General features: G+C 37.7%; 2 protein-coding genes across 2 annotated transcripts; both read right to left on the bottom strand.

Moving 5' to 3' along the window:
- Positions 1-461: 461 nt before the first annotated feature.
- Positions 462-1835, bottom strand: LOC103336333 (THO complex subunit 7A-like). The gene is made up of 2 exons (XM_008239377.3): positions 1030-1835; positions 462-938 (listed from the first exon to the last, which is right to left on the bottom strand). The coding sequence occupies exons 1-2, from the start codon at positions 1621-1623 to the stop codon at positions 822-824; spliced, it is 711 nt and encodes a 236-aa protein (XP_008237599.2). The 5' UTR covers positions 1624-1835; the 3' UTR covers positions 462-821.
- Positions 1836-5240: 3405 nt separating this feature from the next.
- Positions 5241-9700, bottom strand: LOC103336332 (TMV resistance protein N-like). Its single transcript, XM_089055575.1, is given in 9 exon segments — positions 5241-5941; positions 5943-6166; positions 6241-6271; positions 6273-6547; positions 6549-7187; positions 7288-7563; positions 7690-8310; positions 8312-8792; positions 8929-9700. Coding segments are annotated over 9 exon segments (3396 nt in total). The 5' UTR covers positions 9429-9700; the 3' UTR covers positions 5241-5592.
- Positions 9701-11423: the final 1723 nt, after the last annotated feature.

Here is an 11423-nt window from a genome sequence, read left to right as displayed (position 1 = left end):
TTCCCAGGAACTAGCCAAAAACCTCTCACTTGAAACATGAATGTAGCAGGTAGTCATCTCATCTAAAAGAAACATATTTAACATATACATACTCTCTCAATGTAGAGGAACAGGGAAACCAAATCTACCATGGAGGAAGACTTGTTTAGCAAACGTGTAGTCTCCCCACTACCCTCTCCGGTGATCAATAGTTATACCTTTCTCTTTATAAAGCAAACAAAAATACAACTGGGGTGATTGAAAAAACAAAAACAAAAACCCCTAGCATTTTGATAGCATATGTGACAACAAATATATATTTGTTTTATGTTCAAAAACTAGCATCAAATAGTCAAAACACTGCGATGCATCAATGTTGCATCCTAAGGTACTTTCGAAAGCATTTTCTCCACTTGAGTAAAGCCACAGTAGCCATTGTACATGGAAAATGAAAAGCACAAGAGTTTATTTGACACTACCCAAAAAAGAAGAAGTATGCATTTCCGACTTCTCAATATTTATCTGGATGCAAACTGTAATATTACACTCAAATGCAATGTACACAAGCATTAGGCTTATACAATTAACTACATTGAAATTGATCCAGAAAGTAGTTCTGGCAAAGTTCTACCCATCATGTGAACTTGGTGAAGCAGTATGCAAGAAAATCTACAAGTTGCACAAAATTAAGAAATTCAAAATATCGCTGACATATTGCATCTGTAAAGCACCGCTCTCGCATTCCTGTTCCTGTAAATCAAGAGAGATCATGCATAGATAGAAACCCATTCATGAAAAACACAATCCTTACAACTGCAAAACCAAGAGATGCATTGTATACTCTAATCAACATGCATGGGTTCCAAGCCCCCACTTGCATCCTCCATTCCGTGTTTGTGCTCTTTCTCCTCAATCAAACTCTTCTGCTCTTCCTCTATGGTGTTCTGCAACTCATCCACCTGCAAAAAAATCAAATAAAAATTAAACCTAATTTCAAAAGGGTTCTACTGCTTAATGCAGGCAACATAGGAATTTAACAGAGCTGCATACCACATGCAAGAGCAGAGCAAACTGCTTCTTTCGGAGCTCCAGCATCCTCGAACTTGCCGTGTTCTCAGCGTCCAAAGCGGCAATCTCTTTCTCCAAATCGGATATGATTTTGAGCGTTTCGGACCGAGGCGGTTGCGTAGCGATCATTTTCCTGATCGCTTCACACTCCTCCTTATGCCTTCTTTCGATTTTACTCTCCTCAAGCTGCTTCTTCAGCAATTCAATGTCGGTCTGCGCTTGCACTATCTGCCGATTTATCTCCTCCCTCAACTCGTCAAAATTGTGCTTCTCTCTGAGATTCGCATCCACAACCGCTTTGCTCTTGAGGAGCGGAATCTCGAAGGTGCTGAGCTCTTGGAGGAAAGCTTTGGCCAGCTTGTCGCAGTCGCCATAGTTGTCCTCGTTCTTGTCGAGCTCAACGAACAGGGATGTGAACTTCTTCTGGAGCTTCTTCAATGGGGGTTCGCCTCTTGTGGTTGTGGTTCGAGTGAGAAGTCTGTGCTTGATGATTACGTCATCTTCGAGCGGCCCGAACGCGTAGTTCGCCGCCACGGCCTCGCCCCGCCCAGAAACCTTTCTTCCTTTTACCAGCATCGAAACAAACGTGGTTTCGGATAAATTCGATTTGCAATTCGCCGTCAAACCCTAATTCGAATCCTCAGAAACACAAATCCTAATTCTGTTCGTGGGATCCAACGGTGAAGGATGACGTTTGTTGTGTCTGCACAAGGTTTATCGAACGGTAGTTTTTTAGTGTGTTTCAAAGGAAAACACTTCTACAACTACACCGGATCCAGAATTTTTAAGAGTTATGAAAATAAAATAAAATAAAATAAGACCAATAAATAAATAAATAACTCAAACAAATAATGGAAGAGAAAAAGGAGGGCCCTTCAATTGGGATCGTCTACGGGTTAAGGTCTTTGTGGCTTTAGTAAGGGGATAGTAATTGGGGGTTTAGGGTTTAGGGTTTAGGGGATAGTCTTTGTGGATTTTTATTTTTTGGGTACAAATATATACTAAGTAGGACCTCAATTTTGGCCAATTTAAAACCACTATATAAATTATATATACGTAGGAGTATCGTTTTATAATTTTGTCTTTTTTTCCATTCAAGCGATATTGGGGTGGAGGTTTTCACACACACTTTGTCAATATGTCATGGGGTTCAAAACTAAGACCATTGGTCAGCAAAGTCAAAGCCCTTTCCTTTCAACTGGGCTAGATCCTGTTGACCCTTTTGTCTTATTTAAGAGCATTAATCCGTACATCCAAGGTTCTAAGTTCAACTCTTCTTTTCTCCATATGCTTGTATCAAAAAATAAAAATAAAAATTTAAACATAATTTCTTTGAATATGTGTGCAAATAAGGTCGGTTGATGATATTAAGCTCAAATTCATGACACCATTAGTTTGGAAGCAAAATTAAATTTGAGAAACTATTTTTGAATTTCATTAAGTCACTATTTGGATGAACGTACATTTGATGAGTCATTTGGAAGGGTTATAACAGATGCCTGAAAAAAAGAAAAAAAAGAAAAGAAAAGGCTTTTAGCATAAGGAAAAATGAAGTAGTGGAATCAGAAGTATGATGTTGTTGGGGTTTTGGGTCTTCTTCCGGAGCAAAAACTTACAGCTGCTTTGCGGATGCTTGCTTATGGGCATCTGCAGAGCAAGTGGATTAGATTGCGCGGATGAGAAAATCAACTATCCTAGAGTGCTTGGTGAGATTCTGTGATGCAATAGAAAATCTGTACAAGAGGGAATACCTCCGCAAACCTACGGCTAGGGACCTCCGAAGGCTTGTACAAAAAGCTGAGGCTTGAGGTTTCCTAGGAATGATTGGAAGCATCGATTGCATGCATTGGCAGTGGAAGAATTTCCCAACTGCTTGGCAAGGAGATTATGAGAATCGAAAGGGTCAAAAAAGTATAATTCTGGAGGCTGTAGCTTCATTCGACACTTGGGTTTGGCATGTCTTCTTCGGAGTTGCCGAATCTCAGAATGACCTTAATGTGCTTGGTCAATCCCAGTGTTCAACGATGTATTGCGAGGTCATTCCCCACAGATCACGTATTGAATCAACAATACCGTATACTCGGGTGCGTACTACCTCACTGACGAAATTTATCCTAGGTGGACGACATTCGTGAAACAATTCCGAATCCCCAATCCGAGAAGGAAAAAAGCTTTGCTACCTTTCAAGAAAGTTATATGAAAGACGAGGAAAGGTGTTTCGGTATCTTGCAACCTTGTTGGGCAATTATTAGGGGTGCTACTCGGATGCTTGATGAGGAGGTGCTGCAGAGCATTATGATGACTTGCATCATCCTCCATAACATGATTGTAGAGGATGAGTATGATTATGATGCTCAAGAGGTGTTTGAACCCAATCCCATGAACACGACGTTGACAAGAATTTATGAAAGGCCGATTGGACCAAATGGACAACCAATGGAGCATGAACCGTTAATTCAAGATGGTCGATACAACAACCCCATGATTGATCATTAGTAGGAAATGCAATCTTCATATGTTCACGAGAGACGTCAAGTTGACTTGATCGAGCACTCATTGGAATTATGCTTTATTTTGTGTGTGGTGTGTTTGGAACTATGCTTTGTTTTTAATTATGCTTTGTTTTGTGTGTTGTTTGCAATAAATTAAGGTTTGTTTTTAATTAAACTTTGTTTTGATGTGCAAATGTTTTTAATAAATAGTCATATTATTTAATGCTTTCTTTATTGAATAAAAGGGAAACAATACAACAAATTAATACATATGACAAATCTTTCAATACAACCTAATGATTTTGATCATTTAACCAATCCATATTGCTAGGTTCGTCGTCATGGAAAAGTTTTCTCCTAATCTCATCCCTTCGTTTTAGTTTCCAATAGGACTTTGTTTCAAGGAGACATATCGCTCGTATGCATGGCCATGATTTTCATCTCTCTGTCCTCCATGTCTTGTTCGTGTGCCTACTGCCTTTGAATTGCAAATGATTCATGTCCTACCTTGTCCGCTTCTTCTATTTTCAAGTCTCTCTCAATTCTCATTTCGTTGTTCTTAGCTATTTGCTCCAAAAATTGTGCACATTCATTGTTCAAAGTGCTCCCTCTCTTGCCATTTGCCGCCTTTCTCCCAATAGGTCTTGGCACACGTGGGAGTGGTGAGTCTTGATCCATTTGGGAGTCCAATGGCGAATCGGTTGCCAACGAATAGTGGAGCGGCATCTCATTCAACACAACCGGTGGACCAGTAGAAATAATTTTGAATCTCGAACAATTCTTCACAACTTCCCACATTGGTGATTCATGAAACTTTTTTTGCCTTGCCCCATGGCACCGAACCACATTTGTGCCTGTAGGATCTATTAAAAATTAATAATTGGAAATGCAAGAAAAAAAAATGAGTATGGAAGAAAATATAAACAAATTGGAAATGCAAGAAAAAAGAAAAAGATTATGCAACAAAATATAAATAAATTGGAAATGCAAGAAAAAATAATTGAATATGCAAGAAAATAAAACATTAAATTGAATAAAACCGCAATTATAAATATTTTACCTCATCGGCAAGATTTTGACCGCTTCGAATGTTATCCTTCGCTTTTGCCAATGAATATCTCCATTTCCCTAACTCTTTATTTAAAATTTTCCACTTACTGGCCAAGGTCATTTCTGTCCGAGGCGGACCTAATCTTTCAGCAAATTCTCCATGAATTTTTCTCCACATATGACAGAAATTCATCTCATTGCTCCCGACTAGGCAATGACTAACTTTCACCCAACACTCACACAACACAATATCTACCTAAGTTGTCCACGCGCCCCCAACTTCAACAGAAGTGGCCATTAGTTTTTTGATACAAATGAAAAGTACTAGAAAAATATGAGTGGAGAGTAAAAAATATTGGAAGGAGAAGAGTTGTATGAAGATTTGGTGTGGAAAGTGAATAAAATGTTAGGGTATTTATAAGGAAAAAATCCAGAATTTTTGGGTATTTTAAAAACAAAATTCAAAATTTTTTGCAATTTTTTAACCAAAAAACTCAAGACCATCAGTTTCTGGACAAAAACCGATAGGAGTGTCCGAGAAGCGCCACGTGGCGTCTTCCTGTTGGGAGCTGTTAGGGCTGGCATCATGCATGACGTCACCCTGATGTCATCGACAAAAATAAAAAAAATTTAACGTGCCAACGGTAAAAATTTAAAAAAATAAATAATCTGATTTCACTTCGCTGATGTCAGCGTGACGTCAGCTACTTCGAACTAGAGCCCAGTCGTGGAGGGCCTAACCTGGGCTTACAGCACATGTTATCTCAGAGTTGTCCACGCCCCAGTTAGTGTCAATCTCTCAAATTGGGCTTCACTAATTAGCCTACTGAATTTATACAGCACATGTGGAATTTAGCCTAAGCAACAAACCATTTAAGCATAAATAGATGTCTCCATAGATGTCTATTTATGCTTAAATGGTTTGTTGGTAAAATGCACCCGTTAGGCTTTCGGATGACTGAACTCTCTCCCCCAACCAAATTTGGATATGATTAGTCTTCTTTCATTCTTTTGCAGAGTGATTCTTTGCCAAGGGTACCAATACCGCTTGGTCCTGTCTCAGTACAGTACTGTTCATTGTTTGGTTGAGCTCTTCCGCATCTTGTTCGTATAGTGCGCGGACTCCACACTTCTTCACCTTCACCGTCAGCCACGTCTTCTCTCCTTGATGAGATCTTGCATCTAAATGAAACCTCATCTTATGATCATGGCATTTCTCCCTCCAATAGGTCTCAGGACTCTGTCTTGGTTCCCAATAGTCATGTTGCCTAGACAGGAGGATCAACCAAAGGTGATCAGACGCTACATCGTCTATGGGAATACCATAACCCGCGCCCGCAGGGTGTTTAAATCATCATAATGGCAAAAAAACTAATTGAATTATGTTTCGTAGCAGTAGCTGAAATTTCTTGAGCAGGTACAAATAGAGCACAAAAAGCAAACCCCACCCACTTGCTATTAGAATCCGAAGGTAGTGTCTCAATTACTGAGTCTCCCACACTTTGATTATTGAACCAATCAGGAATTTCACTTCCAGGAATTAAAATATCGAAGGAGAACAAAGAACGAGGAATTTCCTGCACCAAAGCAAGGATATAAATAGTACTACACAACTAAAGAGGGAAGAGGAGGGAGGGAGAAGGAGAAGTACCTGAAGGAATTTCTTCACCATTAAAAATATTGGAACTGGAACCTTGATGGTCAATCAAACTGAAGCAATTGAGAGAACTAATCGACATAAAACTTACACCATTGCACATCGGTGTTGGATCTGGGAATATTTTCAAGGAAGTACAATTATCAGTGTTTACAAGACTATCTAGTGGTCCGTAAATATCTAGTGGTCCGTTTGATGGAAGGCTTGGCAATTTTTGAAGCCTTTTGCAATTCTTCAATTTGAACTCGCAAAGCTTAGAAAGCCCACTGATGCTTGCAGGAAGGCTAATAAAATGGTTTCCATCCAAGATTTAATTCTTCTAAAAAGGACAATAAACCAATATCTTCAGGTATTGCTCCTTCACAAAGATTGCAATCATTCAGATTTAGACACGTCAAAAAGCATAAATCCTTTAAGGAAGCTAACACCAGACTCACAGGGTGGGGATTCTTTCTTGGAAGTAAGCCAAAAGTGAAGAAAGAATGCCATGATCTAGGCAGTTCGATATTTTTCACTGGAACCAGGGAAGATGGGGGATCTCTCATAGAAATTCCACTCATATCAAGCTCCTTCAAACTCGCCATGGAATGTATATTTGATGAAGGCATTTGCTCAACAGCAGTGAAGCTTAAAGAAAGCTTCGAAAAATTCTTCATTTCTCCCACAAATTCTGGAATCTTTTTCAATTTTGAGCAACCAGAAAGATCAAATATTTCAAGAGATTCCAGTTCTACTTCACTTGGGAGACTCTTAATGCTTTTACAGTTCTTAAAATTCAAAACTCTTAGTCTTTTGAGAGAGGCAATGGATGGATGAATCTTAACAATATTAGTACAACCTTCAAAAACCAGCCTCTCAAGATTCTGAGTACCTGTGAAATCTGGAGTCCTTGTCAAGTTCTCGGAGTAACTAAGATCAATAGATTTCAACTTCACCATGTACTGTACAAAACATGAAAATGGTGGATTAAATTAATTAACTTCCAAGAACCTTACCATTTATTGAAATTGAAAAGAAATAGCTCTAAAAAAAAAGGTCTACCTTCATTCCATCCCAAAGGTGATCAATTTTGCTATGCCGCAGAAGAAGTTCAACAAGATCAACAGGTTGAAAACTTGGTGGCAGACATTTGGAGGGATACCAACTCCACTCCAGAATCCTTAAAGAATTGGGAAGATACTTTGGGCCCAAAGAAAGGCGCAAATTATTAATCTTGAGCAACCTTAGTTTACACATCTTAGTGAATGCTTCAGGATTCCAGTGTGCCGCTTCAAATTCATGCAAGCGTAGGACTATGCCTTCAATGGCTTCCGTTCCCTTGTAAATAGGAATAAAAGTGAAAAGTTAATGTCATAATCAAGTCTCTCTTATCATGTTTAATGGAGTTATATATAGTATGTTATCCAAGGCTTTGGTATTTTATTTTTTTGCGCAACTTCTTACCGTATTGTTTGTGAGTACATGATGGATGTCACTGTGAAGCCACAAGCGACTGCGACCACCTGGCTCGTCAAAAGACTCTTGACGAACAATCTCCCTTCCCATTTCTTGTATCAAATCATGCACATACACACACTTGTATGAGAGAGACAAGAGAGATTTCTCAATTAGAACATGTATCACAATACGAGTGCCAACAAAACCACAACTGTCTAGTATTTCAATCACTTCTTCCTTGTCACCAAACTTATGGAAACATGCAACATCAAGAAAAATTTTCTTCTGCATTTCCTCTAGTCCATCATAGCTTATTTTCAAAATTTCAAAAACTTTTCTGTCAGGAGCTTGCTTCAGTTTATCTAGTGCACTCTTCCATTCATCTCGACTTCTTTTGTACAAAAAAGACCCCAAAGTTTGAAGAGCTAATGGAAGACCTCCTGCATAGTTTATGAAATTTTTAGACAGTTCTAGATAATCTTCTTCAAGGTTATCTTTTTTAAAGGCCTTCCTACTAAAGAGATAAAGAGCTTCATCCTCGGTTAATGGCATGACCTCATATACCTTCTCTATCCCATGTTCGACTAACAAGCGTTCATCTCTAGTTGTAATGATGATTCTACTTCCCGAAACCAAAGCAGTTTTTTTCTCTGATCAACATTTCCAGTTGGTCTGATTGATCTACATCATCAAGAATGAGAAGAACCTTTTTATTACATAGACACCTCTTTATCATAGTAAATCCATCATAAGCATCATAAAATTGTATATTTTCTTTCCCCAAGATATTGGAAAGAAGCTGTTTCTGTAAAGGAACTAGACCATGTTTTTCATAAACCTCTCTGACATTTGCAAGAAAGCTGCTACCTTGAAAACTATGAGAAATTCTCTCATAAACTAATCTAGCAAGGGTTGTCTTACCCATTCCGCCCATCCCCCATATCCCCACAAAGCGCACATCATTTGCGCTTGTATCTAAATACAGATCTAGTTCCTTTAGTTTAGTATCAAGTCCGACTAATATGTCTGCGGAATCTAAACGTGAAAATGTGGGATGCACTTTATCCCACACTGCATCAACAATTTCTGTGATAAGCTCTGTATCATACCTAGAAGTAGAAGAAAAAAAAATCATCAGATGAGGTTATATGAATATATCGTAGATAAAAGTGCATGGCAAAACTGAAATGCAATATTCAAGAATTGGTCTTATTAGCTATGTGTCAGTTGTTGCTTCATGCTTACCTATAATCCTTTGAATTCCACCCAGCGAGATTAGCAACTTTTTTTAAAGCATTTCTCCACTCAAGCACCTCCTCTCTGTCTTCACCACAATTCCTTTCAGGGTTAACGAGGGCAGTCCCAAAACTCCCCCGTTGATGTCGTACATCAGAGGGATCCACATCATAAAAAATTGGGAAAATTCTCTCCTTCTCTTTTATGGACTGAACAATATGGGTTAGTTCACGCAAACACCAACTTGATGAAGCATAGTTTGTTGAAAGAACTATGATTGCAAACCTTGATTGTTCAATCGCGGTCAGAAGTTCCGGATTGATATCTGTCCCTCTTTGAAGATCTGGATCATCCCTGAAAGTTATAATTCCTCGCCAGTCCAACTGTTTGTATAAATAGTTTGTAAAACCCCTGCGAGTGTCTTCACCCCTGAAACTCAAAAACACTTCGTATTTCCGTGGACAAATTGCAGTAGCTGAAGTGAAGGCCCTTTGGCTGCTCAATGCCATTGGAAAGTGGTTCCAAGAAATCTTCTCTCAGCACCGGATCGCGGAACTAGAATGATTAGAAAGATGGTAGTTCAATGGCACCAATTGAAATATGGAAAAGAAAAATCAACACAGAGAGAGGTTTCAGGGAGGCAACGACAAAGACTTCAGCAATGTTTCATCATGGTGAGTTGCGAGGAAAAGATGCCCTTGTCATTAACTAATGCAAAAGAAGATGATAATTAGAGAAGAAGACAGAGGAAGTAGTTGGAGTTGGAGAAAATGGTGCCATGACATTCTTTTGTTAATTTGAAAGGCTGATGACTTGATAAGTTCGATTAATTTTTGTGTTAGTGTCGTTTAGCATATTGATTTAAATAATTTTAAATTTCCTTAATCACAACTCACCGTCCTTAAATAAATAATATGTTAAACTCAAGGTGTAGGGGAAGTATACATCAGAGAAGACTTTGTTAAGATTAAAGTCTAGCACTAGCATACAACTTTAATTCCTTTCTCATATCCTGTTTTCATTGGTTTGTTCAATGCTTGGAGAGTTGGGATGATAATAGAAATTTGCAGCCTCTCTTTTCTGATGATAATAGAAATATTTCATATGAATACAATGTTAAGTGACTTCTAGCTGTGTAGGATGACTCCCACCAACAGTTTATAACTTTTTTCCTCATTTGGTGGCGGCGAATATTATTTTCTATTAGTATTTTTGTAATGGGACGTAATGGGAAATCGCCAATTCGAATATTACTAGCATGAAGGCAGGAATGGGAAAAAACTTAACAGGGTTAAGGATGACTCCCTTGATTCACCTCATTGTTATTCCTACCTCCACACTATTTAAACTTACCAAGTTTCTAAATCCATGATCTTTATTTTGGATATGATTAAGACCAAAAAAATTTATTTTTATTTTGGGTGGTTTCAAACTATTCATTGAATTACTAATTTACCCTAATATAAAATGACCAAAGAGGATATATTGAATTGTAAAACAAATGTAATTTTAATAAGTACACTTTACTCAATTCATTTTAGGGTTCATTTAATAACACTCTTTTTTTCATTTCTATGTTTTTCATTTTCTAATTTTTTAAAAGACTTTTTTTTCTCTTTACAAATGCACAACAACCTTCCTTTGGGGTCTTCTGGTAAAGGAGTTAAAAGAGCCTTGAACAAGACGCAAATTATGAGCTTTGCCCAACTGGGTTTGATTAACATTCGTCAATCCCCTTTTGGGTCAAATAAACTTGGAGTTTTTACACTTTGTTTTCAATATTTTGACTTTAAAATTGCGTACAGTTCATGTCCTCCTCCATTCTTCGTTTATTTCTTCCCATGTGTATATTTTTTTGGGAATTTCCTTTTAACACGTGAATGATCCTATATCTAAGTGATATTGAAATATTTTCTTCCTATTTTCCTCGGGATCTTTTACTGCCTCTGCCAGATTCTGCTTTGGATCATCTCATTTAAATCCATTGGTTGAGAATAAGTCTTAAGAAGAAAAAAACCAAATATGCAAATTATATCTATGTGGGTGTGTGTGTATATATATATATATATATATGTTAAGGACAATCATTATATCATTTTGTCTTTTATTTTATTTTATATTAAAAGCGATATTGGGGAAGGAGGGTTTTTCACACAAACACTGTCAATGTGTCAAGGTTCAAACTTGAGACCATTGGTTTGCAAAATCAAGTCCATTTCCACTAGGCGTTTATATCAAAAATAAAAAATAAAACATAATTTCTTTCAAAATCTGTACAAATATGGTTGGTTGATGATATTAAGCTCATGTTCATGAAACCATTAGTTTGGAAGCAAAATGAAATTTGAAACATTATGTCCCTTTTCACTGGGCTAAGCCTCGTTGACCATTTTATCTTATTTAAGAGTATTAATCCCCACATCCAAAATTTTAAGTTCAATTCCCCCTCACTCCATATCACTAAAAAAAAATTGCTCATAAGACACTATTTGTTTTTGTGCTCT

The sequence above is a fragment of the Prunus mume genome, linkage group LG6, assembly GCF_029339155.1.
Source record: "Prunus mume cultivar Tortuosa linkage group LG6, ASM2933915v1, whole genome shotgun sequence".
NCBI lineage: Eukaryota > Viridiplantae > Streptophyta > Magnoliopsida > Rosales > Rosaceae > Prunus > Prunus mume.
The sequence above is the reverse complement of the archived record's forward strand: the minus strand, read 5'-3'. Positions and strand labels throughout refer to the sequence as shown.

Bases quoted from the DNA above. Each gene is read 5' to 3' on its own strand.
- LOC103336333 (XM_008239377.3), bottom strand. From the start codon at position 1,623: ATGCTGGTAAAAGGAAGAAAGGTTTCTGGGCGGGGCGAGGCCGTGGCG. The intron at 939-1,029 runs GTATGCAGCTCT...ATTTTTTTGCAG, and splicing joins TTGCTCTGCTCTTGCATGTG to GTGGATGAGTTGCAGAACAC.